The sequence below is a fragment of the Lissotriton helveticus genome, chromosome 3_1, assembly GCF_964261635.1.
Source record: "Lissotriton helveticus chromosome 3_1, aLisHel1.1, whole genome shotgun sequence".
Lineage (NCBI taxonomy): Eukaryota > Metazoa > Chordata > Amphibia > Caudata > Salamandridae > Lissotriton > Lissotriton helveticus.
In genome coordinates, this window is record NC_136061.1 from 1401695088 (window position 1) to 1401712691 (window position 17604).

Consider the following 17604-nt stretch of genomic DNA (forward strand, 5'->3'; position numbering starts at 1 on the left):
TCAAAATGTCAATTTAAACTATATTGTTTGTCTGGAATATATGTATCTTTGTGAATTTCTTTTGACAAATGTGGAGGATGGCCTCTCCACATCAGTGGTATGAACTGTCCTTTGATTTGTTGCATTTTTTGGTAATACAGGAAGTCATGTTCATGGCATACCCTGCGTATGAGAAAGCGAGCTGAGAAAGAGAATGGTGGCAAAAGTGAAGCTAATGGGCTCTGTAAATCCAAGGCAATTCTGAGCAACAAAGTTTCTGTGAAAGTGAGTAAGGCAGTCTACCAGGTGCCGCTTGCCACTGCTGTACATTTTTACTAAATCTTCTACTACCCTTTGCACGGAGGGATTTTTTCTTTTTATAATTTTGCATGCAGACCCTTGTTTTTGCATTCCTCTTGTTGTTGTTGGCACCAAATGCATAAAAGTAAATTTTTTACTTTCAAGGATGTTAGATAACATTTGCAGCAGTTACAGAAGAACAAGTCGGAGTGTGCGTGGCTTAGTCAAAGTTGACCGTTTCTGCTCTTCGCACTTCCTGATGTATCTATGATGTTATTGTGTGCCGTCACATCGAGTTTCATGTGACCAAATGTTTCTCCTTGCCTATAACTGCTAACCCACATGGCCCGAGGAACCACCAACCTCCAACATCCAAAAAATGGTACATGAATTTTAGCATGGGCAACACGACCTTTTTTCGGAAACTGATGCCTAAACAACAAACGTACCTCACTTGTGCAATAGGTTGTCCACACAAATTTAATCCCTCTTGGCCATGATTCATTTTGTATAAGCAGTCCAAGCCTTTATTGTTCATAAAGCCAAATTTACAATAACACCAAAATGAAATGGAAAGACAAGAAACTAGCACATGGCTTAGACACATTGAAATAAGGTATGCTCTTAGTATACTTGCCAAACAGTACAAAGTAAAGATACAACTATAAAGATCATAGCCTATGTATTTTTTAATACCCTCTCTTGTGCAAATGAAGACAGTTCTGTCATTCACTGTAGAGTTATAACTTTCTGTGCTCCATTATAGCCCCTACCCCTCTTTCAGATCAGTTTGGCAAGAAGAATGCTATTGGCGGAAGTATTGATGAATTATTTGGGATTGCACAGATGGAACATTGTCTTTGGACCACAGATGTGTGATAGCATGCCAGGTTTATAAACCATTGCATCTGGTTATGTATCAACGTCACTAGATAGTTTGTGCTGACTCTTAAGCTACTGCTGTTTCTCTGCTGAGCTTGATGCCTTGAGGTGCGCCCAACTTTTTCTTTTGCGTCATTTCCTTGAGGACATTAACAAGTTTGTTTTTGATGTCATAAGAGTTCTGAATGTAGCTGATGTGTTTATAGACATGCTGTGAAAAGGAGGCAAGTAAAAGAAAATCTTACCAAACCTCTATTTTTGAGTAGTTATTTTTATTTCATGTCCCAATTTACGAAACTCATCTCCTCAACAAAGAAGCCCATCCATGCCCAGACTTACATACGGAATTGCAATAGTCATTAGAGGAGGGTCTCTAGCTGCTGTGTGTTTGGTTTTGAGAGAATCGTGTATCTACTGAATGTAGAATAGTTGCCATCATACTAGATCCTGGCTCCAAAAGCAATTTGCATTTACCTCTAATCGACATCTTAACTGACTTGTGGAATTCCCTGTATACTACGGTAGAGTGCCAAAAAGGCTTAGACCTGCTCTATCGTCTAGCACAATGGTTAGAATGGATTAGCTTTCTGTACTACCAGAAGACCTCATGCGGATGGTGTGAGGAGTCTGTGAAAAACTTAATTCTCAATACATGATAAAGGAAAATTGTGTTGGGGTGATTGAATAGTATTAAGAATGAATAGCGGCCGCTTCTATGTAAATACTTGTTCTACTTAATTTCAAGAATGGATTAAATAAAAGGGAACCTAAAACTAACCCACAGGCTCACGGTTAACTGTACAGCTGCCATTTTCTCCTCCTGTTGTTCAAAATCATTAAATAGGTAAGTTTGCTTTTCAGCATTTAGCTACTCTGAAAAAAAAAACCTAACAATATTTAGGCTTCCAGCGTCTGAGATTGGTACAACAGCACCATGAATAAGACCTTTGATTGTGACGTTAGCTGGGGATACATAGTGCACATGAGACACAACAAAATCCTTTTTGTGCTGATGTGGTGGTGAATGAGAAATTTGTTAGATTGAACGCATATACAGACTACTTTTTTAAAGGACCAGGGTTGAATACAGGAGAAGCTTCTGAATAAGTGAATAAATTAAGAGTCCACATATAATGTTCACGTCAAGCAGGTCACTTCAGGATGCTGCTCTGGTAGCTTGAAGTTTATCGATTAATGTTAAAATGAAGTTGGATGGGAATAAAGAGACCTATCTTAAGATAGATGCGATACTGGCATCATTTAAAATGTAAAGCCACTCTCATCATGCCATTTACCTTTACTTTCACATAAAATAAACACACAAAAATCCTGTTTCCAATTCCCACCATTTATTGAGTGCAATTTAACCCTTCAGTAACTGTTTTCAAATATTCATGACCACTCATGTATTAGAGCAGTGGATTGTGATAATCTGTTATGTAATTTGGTGTATGGAGATATTTTTCAGCCTTACACAACACCTTGGGACTTAACTGTTGAGTACCACTGGGAGCCGCAAAAATATTATGGCATCTTATGTAAAACATCTGTCTTGATGTGTTTAGCGAATTTTGGAAAGTCCAAAAAGTTTTTATTTGTTGCCTAAGAAGCACTGTCCCCAATTTTCATCAAGACTGAGTTCATAACAATTGCTAAGTAATACAAAAAGTTCCCCTAGGAGTACCGAGGGGGAAAACCCATACCTATATAAAGAACAATAATGAAAGATCTTTATTAATAAGATTCTACTTGATATATTAGCCCTCTATTTCTATGTAGGAAATGTCTGTGTACATAATAATCTTTGGATTGCATGTTCTAATGGAAATTAGTGCATGTGTTCATCTTTTGGCAGGCATGGTTGTTTCTCTTAAAGACATTTGACAGAAACTTCAGAACATATTCTCGGCAAAGTTATTGAGGATCTGAGTGCCCTGTTTTCAAGCACAAACTCCACTAACTATTCGTCGTCTACAAATAGACATTGATTCTTTGAACTCGGTCTTCACACTGTTTTGGGATATTTTAGGCTGGGGAGAATACCCATTGTCACCCCCAGTTTTATTTTTCTTTAGTGAGACTATGGATCTTTTGGAGATGGTTGTTCTCTTGCTCTATCCCATTTTCCAATACAGAAGAGGGTTCTGATTTTCTTTGTTCCTGTATCTTGGCTGCTTAATTCCTAACTTCATTATTTTCTTCTTCCTCTCTCATGCTGCCAATCAAGGAATCGAACAGTTCAGAGGAGTCCGAGTGCGATGAGCTTGATCCTAACACTAGCATGGAGGTAGACGCAACTCTTGCTGCAATGCTGCACAATTCTTCTCATGTAGATGTGTTGGAGTGATTTGTTGACCATTTGTTGTTGGTTTGATCTTTTCCGGCATGCCCTAATACCTACTAATCTTTTTTATGTGTTCTTTGATTAACAGTGTATGTGCATCTTTACTGTGTTCGTGAATGGAATTGATAAAATGACCGAATTAGTCTTTGTGAACACCAGCATCCTTTGGAAAAATCCCTTGTATTGTTATACAAGGGAACTTTACTGAATGGGAAATAGGTTTAGTGAAATCACTGCCAAAGGGCTTCCAGGAGAACTCTAAATACTTTTGCATAAAATGTTGTGCTACAGATAGCTTTGTGTTTCAAAGTTTCTCCCAATATAAAAGCAGTTTAATAAAAACAAGTCCACTGGTAGTCATTAGAAAAAGAAATTACTCCAATGAAGGTAAGTCCTCAGTAATAAAACACATCAAATACTCCTACAGTTATGCTAACTGGCCTAATTACCTCTAGACAGAGTTAACAAAACTTCCCTGGAGCAATTTTGCAGTAACATTCCTGGATTGCATTGAGTGCACTAGTGCATTTTTACACTGTTAACTTGTCCGGCAGAAACATTGGGATTCTATTGAACATATGGTACCACTCAGAATATTGGACTGTTTTTTATGTTTGTTTTTTTTAAATTTATATTATTTATAAAAACTGTATTTTAACAGTTAAGGGGTAAACAATGCAATGTCTTCAAAATATGAAAAAATTTTGAAAGTTCAAAAAAGCTCAAGAAAGCATTTTCATGTATGTTTTCTTGAGCATAAAGTTTAAGTATTCACATCCCTGCCTGGAAAGTAAAAGATTCACCTAATCTCTGAGGAAAGGAGCTCTGGTAAACCACCGTGTTGCCCACGTGGCCACATTTTATGCATAACATCACCAGGATCACACTTAGACATTGATCTGGAAGGTTGGCAACTTGTACCACTAACGACTTTGGAGGCCACTCTGACTTTGAATTTGATCACTTTGTGGTGGCTTGAACGTTCCATTTGTAGAGCCAATATAATAATGTAACGGCCTGTTAATAGTGTTGTTGCATGAACCAGTAACTTGTTTTCAAATAATGTCCTCCTGCACACTTCATGTAATATAAGAGTAGGGGGAGTGATTGTTTGGATCTGTGCTGTCCAATGTGGTGTAACAGGGATGAATGGAAGGCAGAATTGCCGAATATCCCTATAAAATCTGCCACCATATGTGAAATCTAACTGTAACGAGTTTACATTGTCTGTTGCAATTCTAAATAAATTGGCGTGGATCTGGCCAATTTATACCTGCGCTGGACACCCTTGGTTTAGAAAAGATGCTCTCCGGCATTAATGGTTAAACAATAATGTTAAACAGCACCAAAACTCCATAGTGTGCAATGATGTAGCAATTTATAGGTTTAATATAAAGGTTTGTGATTTTCAGGACATTTTCCCAGTTCTGGTCTGTATTGAGTCCAATGTTTTTTTTTTTTTGCCTTAAATGAGAAGAAGCCCCTCGCTGTGAATATTCTTAACAGACTTCGCATGTGAGTTAGGCACTGTATGTATTCCTTATTCAGAGAAGAAAATATTTTAAATTAACTTTGACCATCGAGGCATGTCTGTTCCAATGGAGCACATACAAGTGTTACAGGGGCGCACGTCTGAAGGGCCACAGCGCATCTATTTACATAAGATTGCATACTACAGTTCTGAAATTACCAATGAATGAATGATATAGTCTTGCAAAGCACACACCTGCTCCTAGGAGTATCCTGGCGCTAGCAGGCCAATAGTACAGAGAGAAACTATTATGCCTGACATAGCTACATTGTAATGTTTTTTCTTCGTAAAGTGAAGCACAGGAGACAATGAACGAAGCTCAAGAGGTAGCTGATTCCAGGTCTGTGCAGCAAGAAAATGGAGGGCCACCCGTTCTGGCCTGTCGCACCCGCGAATCCACAGCAAGATCAGCCTGAGCCAAACGCAAAGCCATCGTCGGAGAATAGCGTTGCAGTCTGACTTCCAGATATTGAGGGCCCCCTCAAAAAGAGGGCCCTATTTGCCAGAACAAGAGATTTATAAAAAATTCTCTTCTTTACTACCAACCACCATAACGATCTTAAGAAAGGGGAGATGGAAGTGCGATGCAGAAGTCTACCCACGCATATACAAACTTCCTCATTAAGGATGTGTCCTACAAGTGCGCAAACAAGGTTTTATAGAACAGTAAAATACAGTTCACATAATATAGTTACAGCATCTAACTGTATATTAAAAGAAGAGAGTATGATTTAGTGAAATATATTTGAAGTGGTCATTTGGCTGACCTGGCTAACTAACCTGAAGGCTATAGTGGGAAAGGTAACGCAAGGATGAGAGAGAAGCATCCAGGGCTCGTTGCATGCGACTGCTGATATGTTAAGCAATATCTTAATCTCTTTAATTCTAAAGGATATCTTTGTGTTATGTCATACCCAAGGTAGAACATGGGCTAAAAAGGATATGCGTTGTAAGGGAAAAAGCTAGATTTAGCCTTTGTTTGGTATGGCCTCCCATCGGCAGGCTGGGAGTCTTTCAAACATGGTGTCTAGGCTTCTATTCCTGACCTGTTTCTGCTGTACTTTATGATACAATGGTTGTAGTCCTGCGATTTCTTTTGGTCCATTAGTCAGTTAGCTCTGAGGCTGTAATATTAATTGCAGGTGTGCGTTTGGAGCCTAATGGTTTATGGCTCTTCGAAAAGCCATACCTTCCGAGTCTCTCTGATACACTCAGCCAGCATACAACATGCACAAATCTAGAAATGTGAAGGAGTCATTGGTAAAGAGTCAAGACTTTGAAGGGGGACACATATATGAACAATGTTTCAGTTCAGAATTTTGGAGCAGTGCTGCCACAACTTCAGAGTACCAAGAGCAGTGCCTTAAAACTAGTGTTCAATGAGTCAGTGGAGAGAGATGAGTGCAGGAGCAAGAGAGTCCCAAAAACTGTCTTCTGAACTTGTTGGGAGACGATATTGGATTTTTTATATAACAGAACAGAAATCAAGCTGAACAATTATGTGAGGTTATATACGTCAATAATTAAGACTTTTAAACCTGCATTGATGCGGGATGTCAAAATACTTCTGAGTACAATAACATGTTAATATTACACGCCAGGGTAACATAATAACGAACATGGCCATAGAACTGCAGTTCAGAGAGGGACAGATTCGCCCCCCACATAAGTGGGTAAACTAACCAGTCATCTGAAACAGAAGTCACAACTAATAAAAAATAGTGAAATACTCTGACACCTCTCATGAAATAGCAAATGGCGCTAATTCAAATGGTGGTAGCACCCTTGATGATGAGTCCGAACTTCTTGAAGTAATAAAACCCATTGCAGGGCATACTCGCTGATCCTGGTTCCGTACCCTTAGAAGTATAGCACTGTTAAATGCAGTCAACACTTCGAGAGGTGGATTTCAACCCAGCTGACATCCACCATCTTGCATCATCCTTCACCATCACCAGGACAGATTTCTTGCCCTGAACAGGGCACAAACCTGCATGTTGGTGGTCCAAGCAACGTAGTTGGAAATCAACTGTTCGAGTTGCTTACCAGAACACTGAAATTTAGCGGGATCACTTCTATCCAACATGGACTTTAGGGTCTGATGTTCATCTAATACCTTTTTATCTTGCATGATATACTTACAGGGGCTTTCAACCAGACCACTTCATCCATTTGTTTGCTGTTGTGCCATTCATATTTTTCTTATGCTCACTAAAGCATGAGCCAGTGGGTTACCTCACTTTAGCCTCTGGCTATGTTTGCTCTTTTCGCAAGAAGCCCATCTGACCACAATGTAGTTTCATTCAGTGGCAGGTATTACTATGGCAATGTGTGATCCTTTAGATTAATAACTATTTTTTGCTTTAACCAATGTTTTTTTATATTGATGAAGGCCTTCCTGGTTCCCCAACACTAGAGTTTTACAAAGGCATGGCAAAACAAGTGTTTACAAAGAATATTGGCTGACCGCAAGCTCCAGATTTATTGGTATTGCCAATACTTCTTTAAGTCTGGAGTTAGCCAAGACTGAAGCTTTTATGTATAATAAACTTCCATACAGGGACTTTCAGTTTGACGCCTTCATCCATCGGCCTTCTTTTGTGTCATTCACATTATTCTCCCACCCATGGAAGAATGCCCCATGCGGCAATGGACCAGCAAACTTCAGCCTTTAGCTAATTTCACTGTGAGTGATGTCATTGTGCATTTTCACAAGTAGTGCATCCATGCACCAAATAGTTGCTTTCAGTACCAGGGATTACTGTGGAAATGTGGTTGTTTGAGAGCCAAAATATTTTTGCTTTCAGCCAGTATTTTTTATGTGGATTGAGAAGGGCCCAGCAGCTTACTGAACAAAAATAATTTGCATGACAAAACATCCATTGACATGCCCAAATATTGGTAGCCAACACCCGACCCATTGGATGCACCAGTGCTTGTTTAGAAATAGTAACACAGCTGCTCTCACTAGGATGGACAAAGATAAGATACCGATCTTCAGAAACTAAATGACCATGCATCTTCACAACTGCAGTGGAGCGTGGGTCGTACCCGTGGCCTTTAAAGTGACTGAAAACTCCCTTGAATGACGGGCAACAAGAGTTGTTTTTTAGAAATGGAAAGCAACATTTTTTTGTTTTATTGAACATCACAGGAAAAACTGATTCTTGGTGGCACAAAGATAAATGACTTTTGGCTTGAAAGTACTGTAACTTGTGAAGACTTATTTCAAACGTACATGGATGACTAAAACAAAGAAAAAAGATAAAGAATGTAAAGAAAAAACTGGCAATGTAAAGGTTTTGTCCCATCCGCTATGGCACTAAAATGTACTATTATTTAGGTAGGTGTAAGCAGGTGATTAGGCAAAATGCCGTCGCTCACAGTGCAAGTGAACCAGTGACAAAATAGCACCAAGCTGTATGTTGTAGTCAGTGGTGGGTGGTAGAAAATATGGATTTCAGTCGAACAGACTGATGGATGAAGAGGGCTGGGCCATTGGCCCCCATCTTTTTATTCGTATTTTTGATTACATGAAGCTGCAAGACAGCTAAAGGAGCCTCTAGTCCAGAGTAACAACAAGACTATAGCCCAACTGACGTGAAGGCTGAATTTCATTAAAGAGTAGTTGGAAGCTAGCATCCCCAAAGAACTTAAAACAATTTCTTTTCTTGTCTGGAGTGGAATGCTTGTGGTTAGCAAACTATCCTTTTTGGGTTTCGCCTGCCGAAAGGCTGCGCTCTGCGCAGCCTTTCAGCGCAGGTGAAATCCTATGTCGACACTAAGCACTTGGGAACGTCCCCCGGCTCTCATTGGCTAGCTCCATAAATGGAGGCTAGCCATTGAGTGCCGGATCTGTCCGTCAAGGCCGGACCAGATTCGGGGGCATTCCCGAGATTTTTTCCCAGGGCGGAGTTACGTTTTTTCCCGTTCCCTCCCCTTTCACTGAAAGTGAATTCAGATGCGCTGTCCATTCCCGCCCCCTCCGTGTCCTCTCCCGCCCCCTCCCGCCGTCCGTCCCGCCCCCTCCGTGTGCCTTTCCGCCCCCCCCCCTCGCTGTCCTGTGCACGTTTCCCGCCCCCTCCCGCCGTCCGTGTCCCCTCCCGCCCCCTCCCGCCGTCCGTGTCCCCTCCCGCCCCCTCCCGCCGTCCGTGTCCTCTGAGGCAGAAGTGGTGGTCGGTTTAAGTGAAGGAGTCTGTGATGGGAACCTATGGACAAGGTTGCGTTTGGAGAAGCTGAAGCGCATACCATAACTCGCATCTAGCAATCCAAGACAACGCCACCCGTCACCGCTCAGAAGTCGAGGCATTATGTGGGCCAGCAGTCACGCGGGAGAAAGGGCCATTTCCTGCAACAGAGTCCAATCCACGGTCAATGCAAACTACATTATTGCGTTTCACTTAGCTTGTTAAGGTACGCTTATAATTTCATATCCGATTGCCCCCTCCCGCCCCCTCCCGCCGTCCGTGTCCCCTCCCGCCCCCACCCCCCCCCCCCCCTCCTCCTCCCCCGGCGCACCCTGGAGCGAAGGCAAGTCACCCCGTACTTTTTACCCACCTCCCATTAACACTGAACACACATAGCACACACATGCTGCGCTGAGTAAACAGACCGGGTCCGCCGTGCTAGCGGCGGGCGCCCCCAGGGGCATCACCCTCCCGCCCTGTTCCACGCATGCCTTGTTATGTACACAAACAGCGATCAAAGTCCCAGGCCAGGGCCTGGCCATCACACCGCAAATCACTGGTCAGAGAAAAAAGGCAAACCCTCCACATCGAGGCTATGCCCAAAGCTGCCCGGAACTCAGCTCGTAGAAAAAATATACAACTTTTACAACTCCTGGTATCGCTTAGCTTTCCTCTAACTAGTCCGGATAACAGCTTTAACATCCTGCTAAAAAAGTGTCATTTTAAAAGTGCTACAGAGTGCTCGCTTCCTTCCATCAAAGAGGTAAACCAGACCCGATAAATAGGGTCATTACTGCCCCGTACGTGTACTAGTGACATGCTTAGAAGTGTGTATCCTCTAACCAGAGTGTATAAGAGACAAGCAGATTAAAATTACATTATGTCAACACAAGTTATACAAGGATACTGCACAAAGTACTGACATCGTCCCATTTAAAAGCACTGCAGATTGAAAGTGCAAGGACTTTTCCATTTAAATGGAGATGCCCTGCCTACACTGTCCACATAAAGTATACAGTGGTCCTGCTGAGAGGTGATCGTACTGTTTGAAAAAGGTAACAAACGTGCTTGCACAACCCCAGTAAACATACTGCAGCCCTCTTCAGTCGTGAATACTAGAGCTGCACCCTGACAGGAATTTCTAACTGCAAGACCACCGAGTCTTTAAAACTCCACTGAAGTGCGGCACTTGGGGTCTGTCCTCTGTTTAAAGCACCCTCGCCTTGAAGTGCGGGGCGGGCCGTCGACCTCTGCCGGTGACTTTACTGGGATGAATAGAAGGGTCACGCCCCCCCCCTCGGCTCTGGGATTGCTCGAGCAGTAAGCCGGGCCAAGGTCACTCCTCGGACACCCCGCGCGTAGGATGCGTCATTGTTGTAAGTGCCCGCGCGAGCCAAGGGACGGGAACCGCTTCACAGGTGGGGCGGCCCGTGCAGGAACTAATCACACTGTACACACGGAGCACGTCAGAGACAGGGGGGCTGGTATGGAACACGCTGTACATAAAGCACCACGCGTCCGCCGCACGCCCAATTCCTCACACCGGCTGGTACCGCCAGGCCCCGTGTAGCGATAATCCTTGATTTTACGTAGGACGCTGCGCTTCTAATGGTGCAACACTACCTATGCCACCGTACCCGTAAGGGCACAGCATCCACAGCGCTCGACGGGGCAGCAGGGCTCAATGAAACCCCAGTGCCGCAAAACACACCTTGACGGCACCAGCACTACTCTGCGGGACTGCTGCTATGCGTTTAAAGGGGTGATGCAAGCACTTAACAGCCGTCATAATACTTGCTATACATCCACTTAGGAAGTCTCAGCACGTGTCAGCGGGGCTACTGCTGTGCGTTTAAAGGGTAGTGCAAGCACTTCTCAACAGTTATGCAATACATCCGCTAAGACAGTCTCAGCACTTCTCACCGGGACGGCTGTTGTACACTTACAGGCACTTCTCACCTATTATGCTACACCTCAGATCCAAGCGCTTCTCGTCGGACTCCTGCAGTATGTTTAAAGTGGTAGTTCAAACACTTCTCAGCAGTTATCCTATGCATCTGGCAAGACAGTCTCAGCACTGCACTGCGGGACTGCTGTTGTACCCTTAAAGTGATATACAGGCACTACTCACCTATCCTCCTACATCTCAGGTTCTTTGATAAAGCAGCATGAGCACTCCTCAGAGGGCCGGCCTGCCACTGCTGGTTTAAAGTGGTAGTGCTAGCACTTCTTAGCTGTCCTGCAACACTTCAGGTCCTTTTATAAGGCAGCCCCACTACTCATCGGGAGTGCGCTGTGGGTTTAAAGTATTAATAAAGGCACTTCTAACCCGCCCCGCTACGCCGCAGATCCAGCTATAGTATGTTTGAAGTGGAAGTGCAGGCACTTCTCGGGTGCCCTGCTATACACCTGATATGCCAGCCCTAGCAGTTCTTAGCGGGGTCTGCTGATGTACGTTCAAAGTAGTAAATCAAGCACTTCTCAGCTGCCCTGCTATACATATAATAAAGTAGACCCAGCACTTCTAACGAAGGGTGCCATGTGCTTGGTGGGGCAGTTCAAGGAAGTCTCGCCTGAGCTGCCATATGTTTGGTGGGACAGAAGTAAACCGACACTTCTCAGCAGCCGTAATGTACAACAGTGTACATACTTCTCCGTATGGCTGCCTATACACTCACTAGTTGAGAGCAACAACACGTCTAATCAGGGGTTTTAATACATAGGACAGAGGGGCAGCAGTGTTACTGTGCTTTCAGGTGCATAGACCCAGGGCTTCTTGGCAGACAGCTGAGCTATTCGTTTACTGGGGCAATATACACTCAGTGTTGCTATAAGTGCATTCGGACAGTAGTCGCACTTTATGCGTTTAGTAGGACAGAGAAACACTCCTCGCCAGGGCTGCTCTTTATCTAGGGGTCACTGAATGTCCTCTCCAGCTGTCTTAGTCTGCTTTTCGTTCGATAGGAAGCACGTCTCACTAAGATTAAGAACGTCCAGCACAACAAAGCCTGACACCTCAGCAGGGAAGCTCTAATAGGATTTTTTTAATGTAACAGTAGGGGGTTCATCCCAGATGATCGCATCTAGCAATCCAAGACAACGCCACCCGTCACCGCTCAGAAGTCGAGGCATTATGTGGGCCAGCAGTCACGCGGGAGAAAGGGCCATTTCCTGCAACAGAGTCCAATCCACGGTCAATGCAAACTACATTATTGCGTTTCACTTAGCTTGTTAAGGTACGCTTATAATTTCATATCCGATTGCCCCCTCCCGCCGTCCGTGTCCCCTCCCGCCCCCTCCCGCCGTCCGTGTCCCCTCCCGCCCACTCCCGCCGTCCGTGTCCTCTCCCTTCAAGAATGCTTCGAAGGGCTCAGGTGCCGCGGCGTCAGGCAAGTCAGCAGAGTCCTGTGGGGCAAGGGAGGGGAAACGGGGGTTAGGGTGAAGCACCGTTGGCATGGTGCGTGGGAGAGAAGGCCGGAAGTCCCGCCCCCGCCCGGAGACGCATGGAGCCCCGGAGGAGAAGTGCTGGATGGTGCGGGGCTCCCGTGTGCTGAGGGAGCCCCGGGGGAAGAGACGGCAGGAGCGGAGTTGTGTTCCTCCAGCTGACGGAAGTCCCGCCCGGAGACGCATGGAGCCCCGGAGGAGAAGTGCTGGAGTTGGGCTCAGCTGCCACACGAAGCCATTGGTCATCAGAATGAAGTATGTACCAGAGAGAGAGAGTGCCGGTATGTTTTAAAATTAAGACTTCTGTGCCATATGTGTGTTTTTAGACAGCCTGCATGACACGCACTGGTGCAAGTACTCTTAGGTAGAGGCGGTGACATACCAGTAAACCATGGCCAGGGCTGACGGGCGTGCAACTATTTATGAATATAACTGCTCACTCTCTCAAAAAGTGTATTTTTTTTGAGAATACAGCTTACAGTCGGGCTTTGAACTAGGCTATGTGTACTTCAGTCAGCCTCTCTTCCTGAGGCTTGCCCTGCCCCACCCCCCTCCCTCCGATGCCTTACTGTGTCGTATGGTAATGGCTTAGAATAGCAATAACATGTATTTTCAGCCTCGGGTAAATAATAAATAATGAGCGGGGCTGCGAACCCTGCTATAATCCGCAAATTGATTTTTTATTAAACTGCTCATTGTGTCTTTTTGAAATAAAGTACAGTCTGTGTCCGGGTTGTGACCCCTATGGGTGTAATGTCTGATATTTATGTTTCCCTCGTTCTAATTCCATGGTTTTGATTTGCGGAAAAAGTGTCACACCTAGTTTTTGAAATGTCACTCATAATTACGCTGAAATTATGAAAATGTCACACAAAGCAATCTGAAACCTTGGCAGCTATGAACCACTACTTTAAAATCCCTTAGTTAGGCATCGTCCACTTTACCACAGAGGGGGGAGAGAAGTAATATACCCATAATCCCTCCTATGCAGGCAACTTTTCTATTCACGAGGAAGGGTGGAAATATTGACACAATCTGGATCTCAGTGGTGGGCTTTTATGAGCTAGATTTGTGCAAGTCGTTCCCTGTCACCCTCCCTTTATATCTTAAAGGGCACAGTAATATTGTAGCTCATTCCAAAATCGCTTCACCTTACACCCTAGTTAGTGAACTCCGTGTGCCTATAAAACAGGACTGACTCATGGAAAGGTTACCAGTGTCACAATAACACCAGTCATCCAATCAAGGCTGCAACACTGCTTCCTGGTCTGTTGTTCTTTAATAATAAGATGGCTGGCACACAATGGCGGGGCCTGTTATTTTGTCTCTTAATTGTGCTCACCGTCCTTTTTCCCCAGCACCCTCCCCTCTTCCAAGGGGCGGCAACCTGAGGGATAGCCCCGGGCGCCACAAGCTCTAGCTACGCCCCTGACAGGTCTTGATGGTAATAGATATGAAGCTTGTAATCTAATAATCTAGGAGAATATTAGTATGAATATTTACCCCTTTGGTCATTTCAGAACCTGATTTTCGATCAAGTAATACAGATTCTCACATTACCTTGTACATAAATCGGAATCCTGGTTATGGTAAATACATTCTTTTTAGTCCTTAAAAGCCAAATATTAATATTCTGAGTGGGTGTGTGTGGCTCTGGGTGGGTGTGTGTGTGTGTGGCTCTGGGTGTGTGTGTGTGGTAGTAATTGCTGTCTGCTGAGCTCGTCCGTAGGGTACAATAGGTTGCAAGAGATTAAGCTAATGGCAATGTAAATGACAATGCCATTTATTTATCTGTTTTCAAAACCAACACATAAATACAAAATTTGTCATTTACAATGCCAATAGCTCTAACTTTTCCAAAGGCGAAACCATTGCATTGTAAATGCTTGTTTGGTATTATGAAGGGATGTTTTGTATTGGGCTATAAATTGTTATAAATGCAACCCTGCCTGCAGGCATTACTGTCTCTGTTTCTGCTGTGAATTACAATATTTGTTCCTTTATTCATCACAGCTCAGAAGTGAAGGGCATGTGCCTCATTGCGTTATTGTTTTTAGCTGGCGCGTTTTAAATTGGCACAATACTCCATAGTGTTTTGTTGTTGTAGTTGCGCAGTGACCCCTGCCAGCTGTGCCTTTAAAAGGTCCACATGTTGGAAAAGGAGAGTTTAAAGCGTTTGTTGAGAGCTGTACCTATTTGTGGAATGATACCTTCACAGATGACCTGGGTGTTGATGTTCAAATGGAATCACCATGTTGCATGAAAGAACTAATGTAGACTGATGGAAGCATCCGGATTGTAATGGCCAGGTTAAAAAGTCTATCTGAATTATGATGTGCTAAATGTGTAGGACCCACTACCAACTATAAGTGTACAGAGAGGGCCTAATAACTTTTAAAGGCATTCTATTACAGTAGACACATCTTGCTGAATTTGAATACAATTTAAGAAAGTTATCTGATGTTTAAATTCATAAGAATGGCCATTCAAATTAAAGGCTTGTGTAGCGTTCCAACAAGCATACCAACTGATATTAAATTAGTGAAATTGTGTTTTTAATTTATATCTTTGCCAGGAACTGCTTTGTGTAGGGTTATCCAAATTTAAATGAACTATTCCAGAAATCTGTATTTGGGAAGCAATACCTACCCCAGTCCAGAATACAGAAAAAAGTTGTTAAAAAGTCAATTTGTATGACTATTGTTCAGGTAGAGCATCTTGTTGGCTCTAAAGCCAGCAGGTGAAGAGACTTTGGCATCCATGTGGGCAGTAACAGGTTGGCCTGGTCCGGATATCTGATAGAGACTAATAGCCGCAGATTCCTTCACGTAGAATTATCCCCAGGCGTGAGACTGGATCCGGAAAACTATTTGCCACAGCATCCCTGCGCGCTGGGGCGGGGCGACATCACGCGACTCCGCCCAGGCGTCTGTCCGCGCACGTGACCACGAGGTCACATAAGACACGCCCTGGTGCGCCTACGTCAGTTTTTTCCATTTGAAATAAATGAAATGAATTTTTTTTTTATTAAGCGCGACTGCTGCCCTGAGGCGTCCATGCGCTAAGAACCAGATTAGTGCCTCTCATTGTGGTCCGCGTGCAACGCGGATCCGGTCCTTGCTACGGGTCTGTTTCGGGCCCTTTTTCTCCATTCTTTGGTGGAACAGTGTGTGAATGCCTTCAGGCTTCAAAACTTGTATGTTTTGTGGGCGTCTTATGTCGGCGACGGACCCGCACCTCATTTGTATGTGGTGTTTGGGGTAGGATCACGGCGCCACCGACTGCGAGGCCTGTCAACAGTTGACGCCGAAGTCGCGGCGGGAGCGCCGCATGAAACTTCTCTCGGCGCGTCTCTTCAGATCGACGTCCTCCCCTTGGTCTGCTTTGGCGGACAGCTTCATGTTCAGCCGTGGTCGTCGTCCTCGCCCTTCTCCGATGTCACGTGAGTGTCTCTCCCCGGTGGGTAAGTGTCGCAGTTTGTCCCCTGGGGCTGGGTTCCTGGCCTACTGGGGGCGTGGACTCTCCGCGGATGATGCGGCACCGCATGTTGTCCTATCCACCGTTTCCGGGTGTTGGGGCGTCGAGAGTCCAAATGGAGACATACACGCGGCAGCTTTGCAGGCCTCACTGGCGTCTCCCCCACCTGGGGCGACGGCGGACCCCTCCCCTTGCGCAGGGCCCTTCGCGGCGGCGCTGTCTGGTTCGGATCCAGGCTTGGAGCGTGTGGTTCTGTTGGGGTGCGGCACCGTTGGGGCACCTCCTTCAGGCCACGGCGTCTATGCCTCGCCGCAAACTCCTGCAGGAGTCCCTGTGGTGTCGCGGGAGATCACCGGGGCTCGGGTCGCATTCTCGAGCCCCTCTCGGTCCCTTGACAGGGTGGTCCTGTCTAAGGCCGAGATGATGCTGCTACGGCGCCGGCAGCAGATGGACCGTGCGGACTCACAGGGGTCGGTAAACCCTCCTCGCCCCGCTCCCGGTCGAGGCCGGGTACGGGCCCCTCTCTGGGCCCCTCTCGTCCTCCCCTGCAGGCGGCTGCCTCGACTGGGGGGCGAGTCGGAGGTGGATTCGTCCCTAGCACTTCCTCGTGGGTTGCCGAGCGATCTACCCCTCTTTCTGGGCCGTGGAGGGCGTCGTGCCACTCCTTAGGGCCATTTCGTTCACCCATGCGGATGGATACCTCGGTGGAGGTCAGGTCGGCGCCGTCCCCGGTCCGGCCCCAGCCCAGCCCCGCTCCAGTCTCCGTTCCATTCCCCGGTGCGGGGCGACTGGGAGGAACCTTGTCTGGCGACGCCGGGTGGTGCCGGCACTCTGCCTCAGGCGGCGGACTCTACGGCTACGCGCAGGGGTCGTGCTGCGGATTCGTCTTCGGACGCTCCTTCCTCGAGGCAGCCTGTATTTTGGTGTCACCCACCCCGGAGACGGTCTCCGTTTGGTGTCTTTTTCATCGGTATCAAAGGGTGGCTCTCCGCCCTTCCTGAGGCACAGGTGTTCGTTGGAAGAGCGACAGGTCCCTCATTCGTCGGCTCCTTCGGACTTTCAGATCTGTGCCTTGCCTGCCCCATTGGGCCTCGGGGACGGCCGCCTTAGTTTGCAGTCGTCGCCCATGGAGGAGCTGCTTTCCCCGCCGCGGGGCCCTACGGAGGCGGGTGCGGCCTTCGCTCACTGTGGGCATCCTGCGTATTGGTGACCCGGCGGCTCACTTTCCGACGGTCCATCTACTGGAGGTCCTCCACAGGGGCTCTGATGGGAGGGAAATCTTTGCTTCCCGTAGAAGGTTCACTCCTTTCGTCCTTGACGGGGACTTAGAGGCATCCTGCCTCAGGGGATCCGGTCCCTTGGCCTTTTCTGCACTGGCATCTCCCGGCGCCGTGTGACCCGGCGTGCCTTTCCCTCCACCCTTCTGCCTCCTGTGCTCTATTGCGGACTGCTTTTCCCTC

The 17604-nt window shown here is 45.9% G+C and overlaps 1 protein-coding gene across 9 annotated transcripts in view; it reads left to right on the top strand.

The window, feature by feature from the left end:
- The window catches only part of KALRN (kalirin RhoGEF kinase), a 1598314-nt gene that overhangs the window by 1476402 nt on the left and 104308 nt on the right, over positions 1–17604 (top strand). For 8 of the 9 annotated variants that reach the window (XM_078682047.1, XM_078682043.1, XM_078682046.1 and 5 more), the window contains 2 exons: positions 141–264; positions 3389–3448. In XM_078682047.1, coding sequence (XP_078538173.1) covers positions 141–264; positions 3389–3448 — 184 coding nt within the window. The remainder of the gene's footprint in view (positions 1–140; positions 265–3388; positions 3449–17604) is intronic. The other variant, XM_078682045.1, reaches the window with a different exon arrangement.